The 17510-nt window shown below is 46.6% G+C and overlaps 1 protein-coding gene across 5 annotated transcripts in view; it reads right to left on the reverse strand.

Annotated features, from left to right (window-relative positions):
* The window catches only part of LOC113580013 (mannosyl-oligosaccharide 1,2-alpha-mannosidase IC), a 145953-nt gene that overhangs the window by 53708 nt on the left and 74735 nt on the right, over nt 1-17510 (reverse strand). For all 5 annotated transcript variants that reach the window (XM_035525991.2, XM_035525992.2, XM_081719753.1 and 2 more), the window contains one exon: nt 4266-4381. In XM_035525991.2, coding sequence (XP_035381884.1) covers nt 4266-4381 — 116 coding nt within the window. The remainder of the gene's footprint in view (nt 1-4265; nt 4382-17510) is intronic.

A 17510-nucleotide genomic window follows, 5' to 3' on the forward strand; every position in this document is an offset into this window, starting at 1 on the left:
TGCTCTGTAATTGGGCGCTTGCTCTGTAACTGGGCCCTTGCTCTGTAACCGGACCCTTGCTCTGTAACCGGGCCCTTACTCTGTAACCGGGCGCTTGCTCTGTAACCGGGCACTTGCTCTGTAATTGGGCGCTTGCTCTGTAACCGGGCACTTGCTCTGTAACCGGGCGCTTGCTCTGTAACCGGGCGCTTGCTCTGTAACCGGGCACTTGCTCTGTAACCGGGCACTTGCTCTGTAATTGGGCGCTTGCTCTGTAACCGGGCGCTTGCTCTGTAACCGGGCACTTGCTCTGTAACCGGGCCCTTACTCTGTAACCGGACCCTTGCTCTGTAACCGGGCCCTTACTCTGTAACCGGGCGCTTGCTCTGTAACCGGGCGCTTGCTCTGTAACTGGGCCCTTGCTCTGTAACCGGACCCTTGCTCTGTAACCGGGCCCTTACTCTGTAACCGGGCGCTTGCTCTGTAACCGGGCACTTGCTCTGTAATTGGGCGCTTGCTCTGTAACCGGGCGCTTGCTCTGTAACCGGGCGCTTGCTCTGTAACCGGGCCCTTACTCTGTAACCGGGCGCTTGCTCTGTAACCGGGCGCTTGCTCTGTAACTGGGCCCTTGCTCTGTAACCGGACCCTTGCTCTGTAACCGGGCCCTTACTCTGTAACCGGGGGCTTGCTCTGTAACCGGACCCTTGCTCTGTAATCGGGGGCTTGCTCTGTAACCGGGCACTTGCTCTGTAATTGGGCGCTTGCTCTGTAACCGGGCGCTTGCTCTGTAACCGGGCACTTGCTCTGTAATTGGGCGCTTGCTCTGTAACCGGGCGCTTGCTCTGTAACCGGGCACTTGCTCTGTAACCGGGCCCTTACTCTGTAACAGCGGGCTTGCTCTGTAACCGGGCGCTTACTCTGTAACCGGGGGCTTGCTCTGTAACCGGACCCTTGCTCTGTAATCGGGGGCTTGCTCTGTAACCGGGGGCTTACTCTGTAACCGGGCGCTTGCTCTGTAACTGGGCCCTTGCTCTGTAACCGGACCCTTGCTCTGTAACCGGGCCCTTACTCTGTAACCGGGCGCTTGCTCTGTAACCGGGCACTTGCTCTGTAATTGGGCGCTTGCTCTGTAACCGGGCGCTTGCTCTGTAACCGGGCGCTTGCTCTGTAACCGGACCCTTGCTCTGTAATCGGGGGCTTGCTCTGTAACCGGGCACTTGCTCTGTAACCGGGCACTTGCTCTGTAACCGGGCCCTTACTCTGTAACCGGGCCCTTACTCTGTAACCGGGCGCTTGCCTTTCTCGGCCTGGACCATCGCCTACCAACACTTTGCACCAGCAGCAAGACGTCCATCAGTGGACACACGACCTGCTTTGTGCTTGAGAGGAGCCTGAAGCTGATGGAGGGAGTACAGAGGCAGACTGGTGGAAGGAGAGAAACGCAGACAGGGAGGTAGGGAGGGAGAGACGGACGGAGTGGCATCTGCCTGAGACAGAGACCAGCTGAGGAGACGTAGACGAGTCTGAGCAGTGCTCTCAGCAGCTCCGTTCTCCCTCCTTTTCATTCTCTTTTCATCTCTTTCTCTTCGCCCCTCTCCTTCCCCCTCCTCTTCTCCTCTCTTGGCTCCTCTTCTAACTTCCGCTCTTCTCTCCTCCCTGCTCCTCAGTTTCTCCTCTTCTCATGTAGACATTCCTCTCCTCCTCTTTTTTGTACTTCTCCTCTGTCTTCGTCTCCCTGACCTCTCCTCTCTTCTGTTCTCCTCTTCTCCTCTCCTCTCCTCTCCTCTCCTCTCCTCTCCTCCTTCTCGTCTCTTCTCCACCCCATTGCCACATTCATCTAATTACAAAGTGTGGCTGTGTGTGGCTGTGTGTGTGTGTGTGTGTGTGTGTGTGTGTGTGTGTGGCTGTGTGTGTGTGTGTGTGTGTGTGTGTGTGTGCGCGTGCGTGTGTGTGTGTGTTCTGTGTGTATTAGAGAGAAAAGCAGAGCCAGGCAGAGAGAGAGGGTTCAGAAATACAGAAAAACAGACGTACACTGAGAGATTCAGACCACCGATATGTGTGCCATTGACTAACACTGTTGGGACCATCATCATATGTCCCCTTGACCGACGCTGGTACGTGTCCCTCTGTGATTTCCCCTCAGTATGCACTTTCCAGATTCACAACTACACACTCAATATACCCTCCGGTATTTATGTGTGCCGTGAAAGAAAACCTTAAGAGACATGTTGCGTTTCCACAGGTCGTTAATATGCAAACGTGTTAGTGTAGTTTGCGTGAGCGATGGGAAACGGTTTCTTACACTCACTAATGATGAGGAAATGGTGTGGAAGAAATAAGAAATAAGGTACCATTAAAAGCTGCTTTATGCTATCAGAGTCTCCTGCTATAGAGCAATGATGAGCAGAGATAGCCAAACAGTGCTCCTTCCTCTCTCTCTCTCTCTCTCTCTCTCTCTCTCTCTCTCTCTCTTTATCACTGCCTCTCTCACTCCATCTCTCTGTCACATTCTTTCTCTCCCTCCTCCAGCTGACCATGGTGCACTCGGACCAGAAGTCCATTATTACGGGATTACACTTTGAAGAGGCCATGCCCCACTGGTGCCTCTTTCAGCTTCTCTCTCTCTCTCTCTCTCTCTCTCTCTCTCTCTCTCTCTTTCTCTCTCTCTCTCTCTCACTTTCTCTCCCTCATCCTTTGCTCCCTCTTAGGCATTAAACCCAACGCTGGCACGGAAGGCCATAGAGAACCTGGATGAAAGGAGGGAAAGGTGTCGGTGTTTGGGCCGGTTTGGCTCGCACCAATCACATGCGTCTGACGGAGGTTTGGAAACGCTTGGAATGCCCTGTGGGAGCACTCGGGAGGCGATGGGGCTTTGAGACGGAGTGTGTGTGGAGCTGATAAGCCTCGTACAGGACCTGCTTTGTTTATCGGAGCAGGGAGCTTGATTATCTGTTTATTTGGATAGCTATTAGGCCTGACAGTAATGAGAGCTGCTTCACCTGGAGTTCATACAGGTCCGACTTTAATCACTTTGCTTAACATAAAGAATCAAAAGGAAAAAGTAGGACCAGGCTGTTTTGTGTTCCACCGTGTTGGGTCTAGTTTGTTGGTGCTGCTGTGTTCTGCTGTATTAAGCGTAGTTTCCTGGGGTGTCCTGTGCTGCTGGTTTGGTTGTTTGTGAGGTTCGTGTAGTTTGGCATTGGTAGTCTGTGAGTAGCTTGCACTGAAGGTTTGGTAGTGCATTTGGGGAAGTTTGTTAGTGCTTTTCTGTGCTGGTAATTTCTTATTCTGTACATAGGGTTGAGTAGTTTGCTGGGGTGTTCTGTGCTGAGGGTTGAGTAGTTTGCTGTGTGCAGGTTCTGTGATGTGAGTCGAGTAGTTTGTTGGGCAGGTTCTGTGATGTGGGCTGGGTAGTTTGTTGGGCGGGTTCAGTGATGTGGGTTGGGTAGTTTGTTGGGCGGGTTCAGTGATGTGGGTTGAGTAGTTTGTTGGGCAGGCTCTGGGTTGCGGGTTGGGTAGTTTGCTGTGGTAGTGTTATGTTAAATATGTTAACATAAAGTTAACGTGTTAAATATCTTCAGTAAGAAACAGTTGGTACTGTGAGTTGGGTATTTTGTTGTAGGGGTTCTGTGCTATCGGTTAAGTAGTTTGTTGTAAGGGTTCTGTTCTGTGGGTTGGGTAGGTTGGTGTAGGGGTTCTGTGCTGTGGGTTGGGTATTTTGTTGTAGGGGTTCTGTGCTGTGAGTTGGGTAGTTTGTTGTAGGGAGTTCTGTACTGTGGGTTGGGTAGTTTGTTGTAGGGGTTCTGTGCTGTGGGTTGGGTAGTTTGTTGTAGGGGTTCTGTGCTGTGGGTTGGGTAGTTTGTTGTAGGGGTTCTGTGCTGTGGGTTGGGTAGTTTGTTGTAGAGGTTCTGTGCTGTGGGTTGGGTAGTTTGTTGTAGGGGTTCTGTGCTGTGGGTTGGGTAGTTTGTTGTAGCGGTTCTGTGCTGTGGGTTGGGTAGTTTGTTGTAGCGGTTCTGTACTGTGGGTTGGGTAGTTTGTTGTAGGGGTTCTGTGCTGTGGGTTGGGTAGTTTGTTGTAGCGGTTCGGTGCTGTGGGCTGTAATGTTATGTGGGCTGTAATGGAGTGAAGTGAGGTAGCGGAAGTGTTTTGCACTCTTCGGGGTGCTGATTAGATTGCTGAAAGGCCTCATTGTTGTGTTGAGTAGTTTTTTAGTAGTGTTCAGTTCTGCATGGTGCATGTGGACAGTATTAGATCATGTGTGGGTACGTCTGTTCAGCTGCTCTTACTGAGTTCAGGTCCAGGTTGTTAATCACCCACTCTTTAGCCTCCTTGTAATCCTCCGTCAGGCCCATGATGTACAGTGTGTCCAGAGAGTCCACGATGGAAGCCCCCCGGAGCCCACCTGGCAACACACCACAAAACACATAATTGAAACAAGTGACACACACAACTATACATACACACATATGCGCATGCATACACACACACTTGGACTGAATTATACATTTATTTGACATTTCCAATGCAGAAAGATTAAACGTTATTCCATATTTTTACAAACCCATCAAGGAACTGTAAAGACTACCAGTAATGTGGAGAGGTACTAAAGAGCAGGTCTACACCAAAAGGTGTTACTGTGGGTCTCTCTCCTTTTGGAGAAGAAAAGTAAAATAAGTGTTGCAATGTGAAAAGGCAGGTTTTCCGAGACCAAAGCCCTGCTGTCAGTCTTGCGCCCTATCAAGGCTAATGAGCCAGGCTAAAATCAAGCACACTCCTCTAATTAACAGTGAAGCCTACGGCTTCATGTGCTCTTAAACGGCAATAAAGAGCCGAAGCAATGCGTTGGAGCTGAGCTGAGCACGGGAGCTGCTTGCTCCTGGTCCTCCTCACTTGTATCAGCTTCCTCTTGTTGCTTGCTTTCTGACACACTTAATTTGACGTTATAAAATTGCCTTCCCAACTTTAATGAGAGATTTCCTGGGGCTTTTCAAGTGATCCGCCAAGACGTTAAATTAGATTGGTCGGGTAAGGGGAGGCGTTTCCTACTTTAGTGAAAGAAAATATGAAGAACCGCTTGCAAACAATGTCTTCACTGCATAAGGATGAATACTAGCAGTGGAAAGAGCTAATGAAAAGGATCTCGTCAGCGACTGCACAGAATACCTCGACAGGCCGCAGAAGACTGGGTGAAGCCCTCCCAGCTTGAATAATGAAACTGTTGCCTTGCGTTTGTGATCTGGTAAAAACAAAAACAAAACAAACCCCTCATCTAAAAACGGAAACGCATTTAGGCTTTGCCTGCGACCAGGTCAGAATGTGCGTTCTGCAGGAAGTGAGCGCCGCATCAGTTAACGACACCCAATGTCACCCGGCAACATGCACCGGCGAACGGCTCGCTCATGATGCAATTTTAGCGCAATGCTCTTCGTTTCAAGCTGCCTTTGAGTGATCTGCAGACGCGGCAGTCAAAACACAGTGGCGCATCTTGATGGTTAAGCTAAACCAAAAGTGTTTTGGCGGTGCGCTTTGGAAATCTCGGCAGCCTAATAATAACAAACCTAATAATAACATGATTGGCCTGCATAGCGCAGATATGCTGAAATGGAACTGAATTGGTTGATGGGCTCTATACAGGTGATCAGCACTGTGGTGATGCCACTACGTTCATACCAGGATGAGTGTTGCATCATGGGAAGGAACTCATGGAAATGTCTAGTGGCAGCAGCCAGTGAAGGGAAGCTTTTGTATTGCCGCTGCTAACAGACGCCATCAAAAGATCAGGAGACGGAGGAGAAGATCAGGAGAGGGAGGAGAAGATCAGGAGATGGAAGAGAAGATCAGGAGAGGGAGGAGAAGATCAGCAGAGGGAGGAGAAGAACAGGAGAGGGAGGAGAAGATCAGCAGTGGGAGGAGAAGGTCAGGAGAGGGAGGAGAAGATCAGGAGAGGGAGGAGAAGAACAGGAGAGGGAAGAGAAGATCAGCAGTGGGAGGAGAAGATCAGCAGTGGGAGGAGAAGGTCAGGGGAGGTCTGTGCTGTCTCTTGCTTTCTCTATATCTCTCTTTTCTCATTCCTCACATTGTTTCTTTGTTGTTTCTCCCTGTTTTATCAGCTCAGTCTGCGGCAGCAGATATCAGTCCCACTTGTCAGTTGCAATCGCTCGATAATCACAGGCATGATTGTTTCTCCACCATCCCCTCTCTCTCTCTCTTTCTCTCGTCATTCTCTTTCACTGCTTACTTAATTACATGCCGTATATGTGAGTCTATTCTATAGCTGTGCACATCCAGCGCTCCACTGATAGCTATGTTACAACCACTGTTCCATCTACAGCCATGTACATCCACATCGTTCAGATAACGTCTGAATTTGACGCAATCCCAATGCATGTGAGGCTACCAGCTGAAGGGGTTAAAAGATCAGGGCTCAAACAAGACAGACTCATATTCCTGCAGGATTCGACTCTGGTGCCATGACCCAGTTACTGTCTTACCTCAGTACTAAAAGTGTAGCATATGGCTGGCTTGAATATATTTCTCCTCGCTTGTCCCAAGAGTAGCCGGCCCAGGACACTCTAGTTTGCCTCTCGTGGTTGTCAAATGTGGCTCAGAGTGACAAATGCATTTCCACTTTCATTTACACTTTAAATGTGTTTTGGGTGCATTTCCACTTCCATTTATTATAGATAACCTCTACTCAGATATTACCATCCTGATATACAGGGCCCATGAAAAGACCAGGTATAAATGGTATCTGACAGAGCCGTGCGACATCCACCTCATGCTTCCAGACACACCCAAACCTGCAGAAGCGCCATGGGGAAAGTTGGCGCTAGTGCTTCCTGCACCACGGTTTAAACGTGACTTAGCATACATCTGCTGCGGCCCATGCATACGTTAACGTTTGTGCTCGACGGGCAAAACTGGGGTCGTCTGGAAAATGACTTTGCACGGAAATGCGGGGAAACAGGCAAAAAACAAATGAGTGGTTAATGTAGCTTGTGCTTCGGCGCTCCAAAGAATGGCAAACTCTGATTGGAACGCAAAGCTGAGCCGCTCCTGATGGATAGGCTGGATGAGGAGAAGGGGCAGATCGATCCATCACTCAGCCCCGCCAGCCTTTCTGACAGCAGATCCACGGCTTTACTGCCTCCCTCTGTAGTAGGCCTGACCGCTAACGCTCACGCACGCAGGCCCGGGCGGCCGACACGCACTCAGGGCCCTAACGCTCATAGGCTTTGAACATGCGCAGAGTGGAATGACACACTGACACCCGCTGGAAGCTCTCGCCTGACGAGGCTCACCTTGGACAGACACAGGGCGTCTCAGCTGCACCGCACCAGGTGGAGAACAGTGCCCAGCTAGTGCCCGGGTGTCACTCAGCACTACCCCCCAATCATCAACGACAAGAGGAGATTTTAAAGAGATTAAATTGCGGTGGAGTGAACAATTCAAACTTCAATGACACGAAGGATACACGAGAGCTGAAATTATGAGTCTCATTGAGGCTTTAAGTGTTGTGGTACAGCAATTGCCAGGTGTGTGCCAATGATCTACTTGATAGCACATTAAATTCAGTGCAGTTTAGTTCTGTTACTTTAGTGACATGTTCGTAATTGCCTAGGGAGCGCCAGTACCAAAACAAAACCTGCCATCTCTAGGCCTGACGAAATTCATAACGCAAACCCTGGGATTTTCATTGACTTGAACTGTTCCAAGTGAGTAATAAAACAGCTTAATTTGTCCCCAGTCAATAGAGACTTTTATTGTGTGTAACAGATGTGGGGGAAAAGGTACACTGCTGTATATCCACAGTAATGTGTGTGTGTGTGTGTGTGTGTGTGTGTGTGTGTGTGTGTGTGTGGCTACATAGGAGCGGTAATTTGCATGCATGTTCGTATGTGTCTGCTTATCGAGCTGTTGGTGAAATACTGGTCTAAGAGTTCATGAATCACAAGTGACAGATAGGCTGTGGGGGCCAGACCCTCCCCATTACAAAACCTGAGACAAGCCCAGGACTGCTGAGATTAACCCATAAATGGATAGGCGTGTTTATGCATGCCTCATTAGGGATCCGACATTTTAATCCATTTACAAGTGGGCAAAAAAAGATCAGCAATACCAATTTTTGTATTAGTAAATTGCTCAAGCAAAAGCCCTGAAGAAGTGAGGGTCTAACCGAAACACACGGAGGAGACACGAACGCACTACCGGCTCGCTTCGAGTGCCACGGGTTTTGAAGCTGCACTGGCAGTGTTAAAGATGTACGCCCCCGGCACACTCCAGCAACCTGTAGATCCCTCACCAACCACAGACGCTATCAAAAGCAGAACTGCGCGTGCGCTCAGTGAGTCACCATCAGGCATAACGGCACGCGAAAATGAGACCAAACACATGTCTGCTGGGATTATTTAGCACGATTATTCTTGTTGGGAATTAAACGATGACCTCACAGGAATGACCTGGCTGCACGCTCTCACCCTCTATTACAAACGACAAACAGTGACGGTAGCAAAAGATCCAAGTAAGAGGGAACAGTATGATGGCAGGAGGGTAGGTGTCCGGAGGTCAGAGCAGGGTGAAGGCCTGCTGAGATCAACTTTTATTAACCAGTAAATACTGATTCTTGTTGCAGTTGCACTTTTTCAACTCTTGAATTGTATCCTTTTATGTTTGCTTTTTTATATTCGAGTTTTCTTTCTCCCATTTATTCTATCATATTCTGCTCCTACTGTATCCTCCTCTAAAGCACTTTGTAAACGTAATTTAAAAAAGTGCGATATAAATAAAAGCTTATAATGTGTGTGTAAGCAGGGCGTGTACGTTTCCAGGCCTGGAGAGAGGGGGGAGAGAGTTGGAGTGTGAGCCCTGCCCTGCTTTGGTTCCTCCGTGCTGACACGCTGAGCCCACGGTGCAGGGCCCGTCGAAAGCTCAGAGGAGTGTTGAGGTCAAATCCAGCATGCAGGGTCCAGACCGCTGGCTGGACAAGAACAACACAGACAGCAAAGTGGGACGTTTCCTTGGGCGGCAGAGTGTGCCAAGCTCAGGTCAGTGAAGCATTGGGGGGCAGTGCCACCCAACACCATCCACACGGAAGAGCCGATGTCCGCAGGGCCCATGCCGGCTGTTACAATAATCAAGTGTGGCTGCGCAGAAAGCGCTGAGCCGGTCGATGAGTTTAATGGTGTCTCAGGGCAGGAGTGTAGCGCTGCAGGGTGCTGGTTACCATAGCACTGTTTCATCCTGAGACCTTTTTCAGTTTGAGCTCTCTCACTCTCTCACTCCCTCACTCACACACTCTCTGTGTCTCAGTCACTCACTCACACACTCACACACTCACTCACACTCTCTCAGTGTCTCACTCACTCTCTCACTCACACACTCACTGACTCACTCACTCACTCACACGCACAGAGCTGTCGTTGGCAGGCACTCTGCATAATTAGTATTTTGATGCTGTAGGTTTTACTGCAGTGCATGTTGCTTTAATTGCTGCTTTTCTCTGCCTCTCCGAGTGCTCTTGTGTTGTTCATGCTGATTCTAATCAACCCAAACACATGTCACGTACACAAGGATATGTGTTAGGCAAAAGGAAGGATAAAAACATTTTTGATGGATGAGGAAAGAAGAAAAGAAGACACAATGACATTCACTCAAACACACACGCGCACGCACACACACATGCGCACGCACATCTGGGTGGCTGATGATCAGGTTCATGTCTACACACTTCTAAAGGTCTACACACTACTACACATCTACACACTTCTAAAGGTCTACACACTACTACACATCTACACACTTCTAAAGGTCTACACACTACTACACATCTACACACTTCTAAAGGTCTACACACTACTACAAATCTACACACTTCTAAAGGTCTACACACTACTACACATCCACACACTTCTAAAGGTCTACACACTACTACACATCCACACACTTCTAAAGGTCTACACAGTACTACACATCTACACACTTCTAAAGGTCTACACAGTACTACACATCCACACACTTCTAAAGGTCTACACACTACTACACATCCACACACTTCTGAAGGTCTACACACTACTACACATCTACACACTTCTAAAGGTCTACACACTACTACACATCCACACACTTCTAAAGGTCTACACAGTACTACACATCTACACACTTCTAAAGGGCTACACAGTACTACACATCCACACACTTCTAAAGGTCTACACAGTACTACACATCTACACACTTGTAAAGGTCTACACAGTACTACACATCCACACACTTCTAAAGGTCTACACACTACTACACATCCACACACTTCTAAAGGTCTACACACTACTACACATCTACACACTTCTAAAGGTCTACACACTACTACACATCCACACACTTCTAAAGGTCTACACACTACTACACATCTACACACTTCTAAAGGTCTACACACTACTACACATCCACACACTTCTAAAGGTCTACACACTACTACACATCCACACACTTCTAAAGGTCTACACACTACTACACATCCACACACTTCTAAAGGTCTACACACTACTACACATCCACACACTTCTAAAGGTCTACACACTACTACACATCCACACACTTCTAAAGGTCTACACACTACTACACATCTACACACTTCTAAAGGTCTACACACTACTACACATCTAAACACTTCTAAAGGTCTACACACTACTACACATCTACACACTTCTGAAGGTCTACACACTACTACACATCTACACATTTCTAAAGGTCTACACACTACTACACATCTACACACTTCTAAAGGTCTACACACTACTACACATCTACACACTTCTAAAGGTCTACACACTACCACACATCTACACACTTCTAAAGCAGGGAAATTGGTTGAAAAAAAGAGAAGTTTGACCAGCTTAAATTGTGAACCTGTGTGAAAGGACCGTACACTGTGACCGTACATCCCTAAACCAATCCAAGCGCCACCGACAGTGAATGGCAATGATGTAGTGGAGATCAAATGAAAATCTCTGTGCGTGTGGTTAGTGGATCAAATATTCTCACTACACACCCTCTCTAAGATTTTTTATATGACTGGTCAATTAATTCTTCTCTCAGCCAATTAAAAACAGAGCCGACCTAATTACAGAAAGGGCTTGCAGCCTGGACCAACTGCAGGCTCTTAGAAAACCATAGAACACCATCTTATTACCTGGTCTATGGCCGCTGACCTGTTACACAAATAAAAGCTATCTCATAGCAAATTTCAGGTACTACACACTCAAACCTGTTTCCATGGTTACTAATGCAGAGAAACTAATAATATAATTTTCAGAAGGCCTCAGAGGGTCAGAGTCCCCTTCCCCCACCTCATTCTATCTAATCCGGACAGGTAATTGAAATTAGCCCGCCATAGGAAAAGTCCTCTTTTTCTGTGGAATATTAAATCAGAAACATATTAAAATGGAAATTCACACAAAGGACCTCTTTATCTCAGACATGATTAGCGGACACTCCACTTAATTAGCCTCGGATGTAAAAGCACCTTGAAGATTCACCTTTAATTTCACACAAAATTATATTGGCCCAATAAAATGGGTGACCCAGGCCAAAGAGCTATGCAGAGCGGATTTCTAGTCGAGGTTTCAGAGCAAAGGGCTATGATTACTTCATCATCTCTCTCTCTCTCTCTCTCTCTCTCTCTCTCTCTCTCTCTCTCTCTTTCTTTCTCGTGCGCTCTCTCTTTCTCTGTCTCTATCTATGAAACATGAGATGAAAAACTTGGAAACTCAAAGAAAAAAAACCTTGACTTCTCTTGGGAACATGGAATAAGCGTTATGATTTAAACTTTTCTTAATATAAACGTTCCTCCTCCTACAATTGCCTGCAGAGCTAATGAAGGACCTTCCTCCGAAATGCCCTGTTTCTCTGGAAACCCTGTGTACCTCACTGCAGTTTTGGACATATATATCTGCTTTAGTATTGTGCAGGCTGCTGGCACCGTTGTCCTCCTGCTTCTCTGATGGGAGGGGGAAACTTCTCATGTCTCGTGACCCTTCTGCTGATAGTGATTGCTCATTTCACACCTCTCACACATGCATTTCTTTGCAGTTTGGAAGACAAATCAAAACTTGTAAACAACCAGCCTCCCAGAAACTAGTCAGCACCTGACCTTGGTAGCCAGTGAGAAGTGTTTATTTCCACCCCAGATTGCATGAACGGCTCATAACGTGTGTTTTAGGGCTTCCCTGATTGGTTATGATGCAGTGGGCATCGACATGCAGCCAAAGGCCAGGATATTCAATATATGAAGTACAATGGTGTTAGCCATTACCTGAGGAATAATGAATGTGGATTGACTAAATGCTTTAAGGGTAACGAGGGTAACAAACTGGCCACAGTGACTGCAGGTCAGCGCAGGGCCGGGCTGGTCTCTGGCTCAGGGGTCATGACTGAGGAACATCGCTTCTTCTGAAGAAGAGGAGCTGAGTGTCATAGAACCTGCGTGGTCCAGCCCTGGGTGGGTCCAGCGCCCGGACATCGTCACCTTATTCTCCTCGTCTTCATATACACAGTGGCTGCAACTTCATCTAAATCCATCCGGATTTCATCCCAACACTTATGAGACAGGGGACACTGATCTTGGACAAGTCATTTCAGGACCAACACAACACACACCCTCTCCTCCCATCTGTTTCAATCTTAGCTGCCACCATAAAAAAGCTGCCCGTCCTTTTTAATCTTTCTGCCTCATGGTCTGTTTGGGAGCAGTTTTCCATTATCTGGGCTTGTTGTAACTCTCCCTACTGAGGCCCAGGCACACACTGTGTTTACCCGCTCGCTTCTTCTGGCTGGCTTTAATCCGCAAAGCAAAGACGCATGCTGATGTGACCTGCTCTGTGCTTCCAGGGGCTTTAGACCCGCACGGCCTGACCTACTCTCTGCCGATCCCAGCTGGCTGGAGTCAAAATGGCAGAAGAGATGAGAAGGGGAGCGTCTGCTGAGGATCATGTGTTGTCCGCGCCTCCACCACCTTGCTTGGTTTCTCCAGTGTCAGAGAGAAACAAAAACAAGGAGTGCCAGCAAATCGGCTTCAGACTGCAACCGCAATCATATCCTGATGCTCGGACATTTTGAGCACTAGCAGCTTTGAGGCGACACATTTTGTGACGTTCCTGGACACTTTTACCAGTGGACTGTATCCTTGTGCTACTGTGATTAAATTCAGCTGCAGACTTCTACTGTTCGGTGTAATCCAGGTGTTCACAAAGGACCAGTGTGACTAGTGGATTCCATTCCACACCCCAACAGATTCGCCCCATTCAACTCAATTAGCTGCCGTCGTCAGTCTTCACTTAATCAATTAGCAACTCCTGCTTTGCTAGAATGACACCTCTGGTCTCCAGACACCTATCATTCAAAATTAGCGGCATAATTCTGAAAATATTACATGTGTGTTAAGTTCACATGATCTATTTGTTAATTCCATTCGCAGGTTTCTTTTCTTGACCATTTCTGAAATGCAATTACGTGGAGGAACTTGCACTCCAGGCTGCAACTGAACCTCGTGATGCCAACAGCTATGATGCTGTCTGAGTGCCTACTTTACATGTGTCCAGGGCCAACAGCCCCTGGCCCCGCGTCTCGCGTGCAATAACAGATGCCAGGCAGAGCTGTCTCCTGCAAAGGGACGTCTGTCTATGGCGATGAAGTGTGCGTCCTCCCGGCTTGGGCAAACACCCAGCGGTGGCAAGCTGCTCCAGCTAAGCCAGCCCACGCCCCATTTGCGCGAGCTGGCTTGGAGAGTAAACAGGAAGCTGTCAGGCCACATTAGAAACCTCTGGCAAATAAACAGGAGGGGAGTAGAGTAGGACGCGCTCGCGTGGAATGATCTCTCGTGGTAGCTGGTTAGAGACCAGCACTACGCAGAGAAGAGCAGGAAACATCACAGTAAACGGGCATTCAACAACCAGTGACTAAATGAGAATTTAGCTAAATGAGAATTTAGCTACTTCCACACATTCTTTAAATGTACTGTGGATTCAGAAAGTATTTCGAAGCCTTTTACTTGTGCATATTATTTTGAATGGATACTGGATTCTGGATAAATGGAGAACTGCCATTTGTATCCATCAATCTACACTTAATTGCTTATAACGATGACATGAAAAGAGATTGAAAAATTCATTAAAAAATAAAGAATGAATATTTCATATTCACAAAAGTATTCAGACCCGTTTCCGTGGCACACAGAGTGTGGTCACGTGCATACAAATTATCACATAATTATCCCTAACATGCGTCTGGAGCTCAGGTGGTGTTCACCTGATGCAATTGGAATTAATTGGACAGTTTGGAAAGGCAGACACCTGGGTGTATAAGGGCCACACAATTTACACTGCTTTGTCAGGACAAAAACCAAACCATGAAGTCCAAGGAACTGGAACTGCCTATGGAGCTACGTAATCAAACTGTGACAAGGCACAGATTAAGACAAGGACAGAAACCAATTTCTAAGGATTTGAGTGCTCTCAGGATCAGAGTGACTTCAGTCATTTTGAAATGGAAGAAACTTGGCCCAACCTTGAACCCAACATTCCAGCTGTCCAGAACCCAACAGTCATTATAAAAAAGCTTCAAAGGTTCTGTGTAGAGATGTGAGAACCTGTTAGACAATTATCTTTGCAGCACTCCATAGATCAAGCCTTGATAGCAGAGTGGGAAGACAATTGAATAAAAGGCATACAACAGTCTGCTTGGAGTCTGCTAAATGCTAAATGGCGTATAAAGACCTCTGGCAACATGGGAAAAGATTCTCTGGTATGAAGATATGAAAATTGAACTCTTCGGGCAGAACATCAAGAACTCACTGTTTCACATCACCTGGCTGATACAGTCCCTACATGAAACGGTGGCTGCATCAAGCTATAGTGTGAGTCTCAGTGCGATGGACAGAGAGACTGGTAACAACTGAGGAACAGGTGAATACAGCCAAATACAGGACCATCCTGGAAAACCTTCTCCAGGGGACATAAGTAACTCAGACAAGGGCATTCAACTTTCAACATGACAATGACCCAAAGCCTACAGCCAAAAGAACATCTTGAATGCCCTTGAATGGCCCAGCCAAAGACCAGACTTAAATTTCATCGAATATCTGTGGAGAGACCAAAAGACGTTTCTCAGGTGCTCGCTGTCCAATCTGATGAACTAAGAATGCGATAAACTGCCCAAATCCAGGTGTGCAAAGCTTGTAGAGACACATTAGATGAGTCTTGCAGTTCTAATTGTTGTCAAAGCGGCTTCTACAGTGTGTAAAAAGTCATTTATACATAAAACTGAACTTCTAAATTTGCAGCACCTTGCTTGCACAGCTGATGATGGACCTCTGTCTGAAATGTGTGAAAAAGTGATTGCCCCCTAAACCTAATAACTGGTTGGGCCACCCATAACAGAAACAACTGGCAATGAGTCTTTTACTTTTACAGCACTGTGGAGGAATTTTGGCACACTCATATTTGCAGAATTGTTGTAATTCTGCCACATCGGAGGGTTTTTTTTGAGCATGAACTACATTTTTAAGGTCATGCCACAGCAACTCAGTCGGATTCAGGTCAGGACTTTGACTAGGCCACTCCAAAGTCTTCATTTTGTTTTTCTTAAGCCATTCAGAGGTGGGCTTGCTGGTCTGTTTTGGATCATTGTCCTGCTGCAGAACCCAAGTGAGCTTCAGCTTGAGGTCACGAACAGATGGCTGGACATTCTCCTTCAGGACTTTTTGGTAGACAGCAGAATTCATGGTTCATGAATTCATGAATTCATGGTTCCATTTACCACACTAAGTCTTCCAGGTCCTGAAGCAGCAAAACAGCCCCTGACCATCACACTACCTCCATCATATTTTACCTAATCACTTTTTTACACAGGGCCATATAGGTTTGGATTTATTCCCCCTTAAAAATAAAAACCTTCATTTAAAAGCTGCATTTTGTGTTTACTTGTGTTATCTTTGTCTAATATTTAAATTTGTTTGATGATCTGAAACATTTAAGTGTGACAAACATGCAAAAAAAAAAAAGATATCAGGCAGGGGGCAAACACTTTTTCACACCACTGTAAAAATTTGTGTATATATATATATATATATATATATATATATATATATATATATATATATATATAAAATCTAACAGATGGCTGACCTGCTGTTGTAAAACAGGTCAAAGAATCACTAAAGACAACTTACTACCTATTCAGCCCCTGTCCTGAGGGTGTAGAATAAAGCTCTTCACCATGTGCCAGGAGCTATGGGCAGGGTCTTTTATTATGGGGAGGGTCTTTTATTATGGGGAGGGTCTTTGATGCTATGTATGTGGCCTCGGGCTTCTCCACAGCATGAAGAGGTGCTCACTGTAATTAATGTTAAAAAACACCGTATGCATCTCACACTACTGTATGTCATTAAGCAGAGCTAATAAGATAAGGAGAGGTAGATGGTTGATATCGTCACATTTAAAGCTGCACATTATTTTCTTGCAAAGCAGTAATCTTTTTCAACAACCCTTGCATTGTCTCAGCAACATCTCTGAGGCTGGTGGGTTTCTGGCCCCACCAGAGGTCGCTGTAGAGCAGTGTATGACATTAACAATAATTCAGTGTAACAAGTAATAATAATTTGGTCCCCCTTATGTTTTACTACAACAGCAGCGCTGTACTAAAATTCTAAATATATCCCTGTCTCTCTGGCATTAAGGTCGATACATCTCCCAGCAGTTTTTACGTAGTGAGCATGCAGTGACCATGGGGCTGACCCATCAGTTATTCTTTAATCAAGGGAGTGTTTGAAGCCACCATGTGTATGTGCACCACGCTTTCAGTAATGACCTATGGGACACAATTCTGTTAGCCCTACACTAAGGTCAACCAACAAAACTAAATAAAGATGTTTACCCTATCAAAGTTGCTGGTTGCTACATGGCTCGCCAGTATTATCCAGTGTTATGTTAGCCACTAGTAGCTACTTAGCAGGGCAATATAATGAATCAACTCCATGGTTTCATGAAAATTAAATGTAGTGCCTTGTCATTAGAACAGAGATTAGAGAGGAATTGTTTGAGCCCAGACCAGCCAGAGGATTTCATCCTCACTCAGTCTGGAAAGGACAAAAAGCACTCCTTCATTCCTGAGTGGTTCAAGAGGAAAACATGGCTACCGGTGAGTGCTTGATAATTAGGAATTTTTAATGTGCTTCTACACAGCAAGGCAGTTGCATGAGCTCACTTGGCATTGTTGATGTCCCTCCAGTGAGTTCGATGAACATGCACATTTGTAATGCCACTGATGAGGTGCATTACTGTTTGGACTCACTGAATAAGTACATTTACAGTAACTGAGCGTTAAGGGCTCAGGGGCCCAACAGTGGTAACCTGGCAATGGTAAAGTTTAAACCAACCACCTCCAGATTACGAACCCAAACTACTAACCGAGATTACTAACCTGTTGAGCAACCCCTGCCCCAGCACGTTTGTGCATAGCTTCACTGACTCGGACGCCCATAC

The sequence above is a fragment of the Electrophorus electricus genome, chromosome 1 (assembly GCF_041902795.1).
Source record: "Electrophorus electricus isolate QZ-2024a chromosome 1, ASM4190279v1, whole genome shotgun sequence".
Lineage (NCBI taxonomy): Eukaryota > Metazoa > Chordata > Actinopteri > Gymnotiformes > Gymnotidae > Electrophorus > Electrophorus electricus.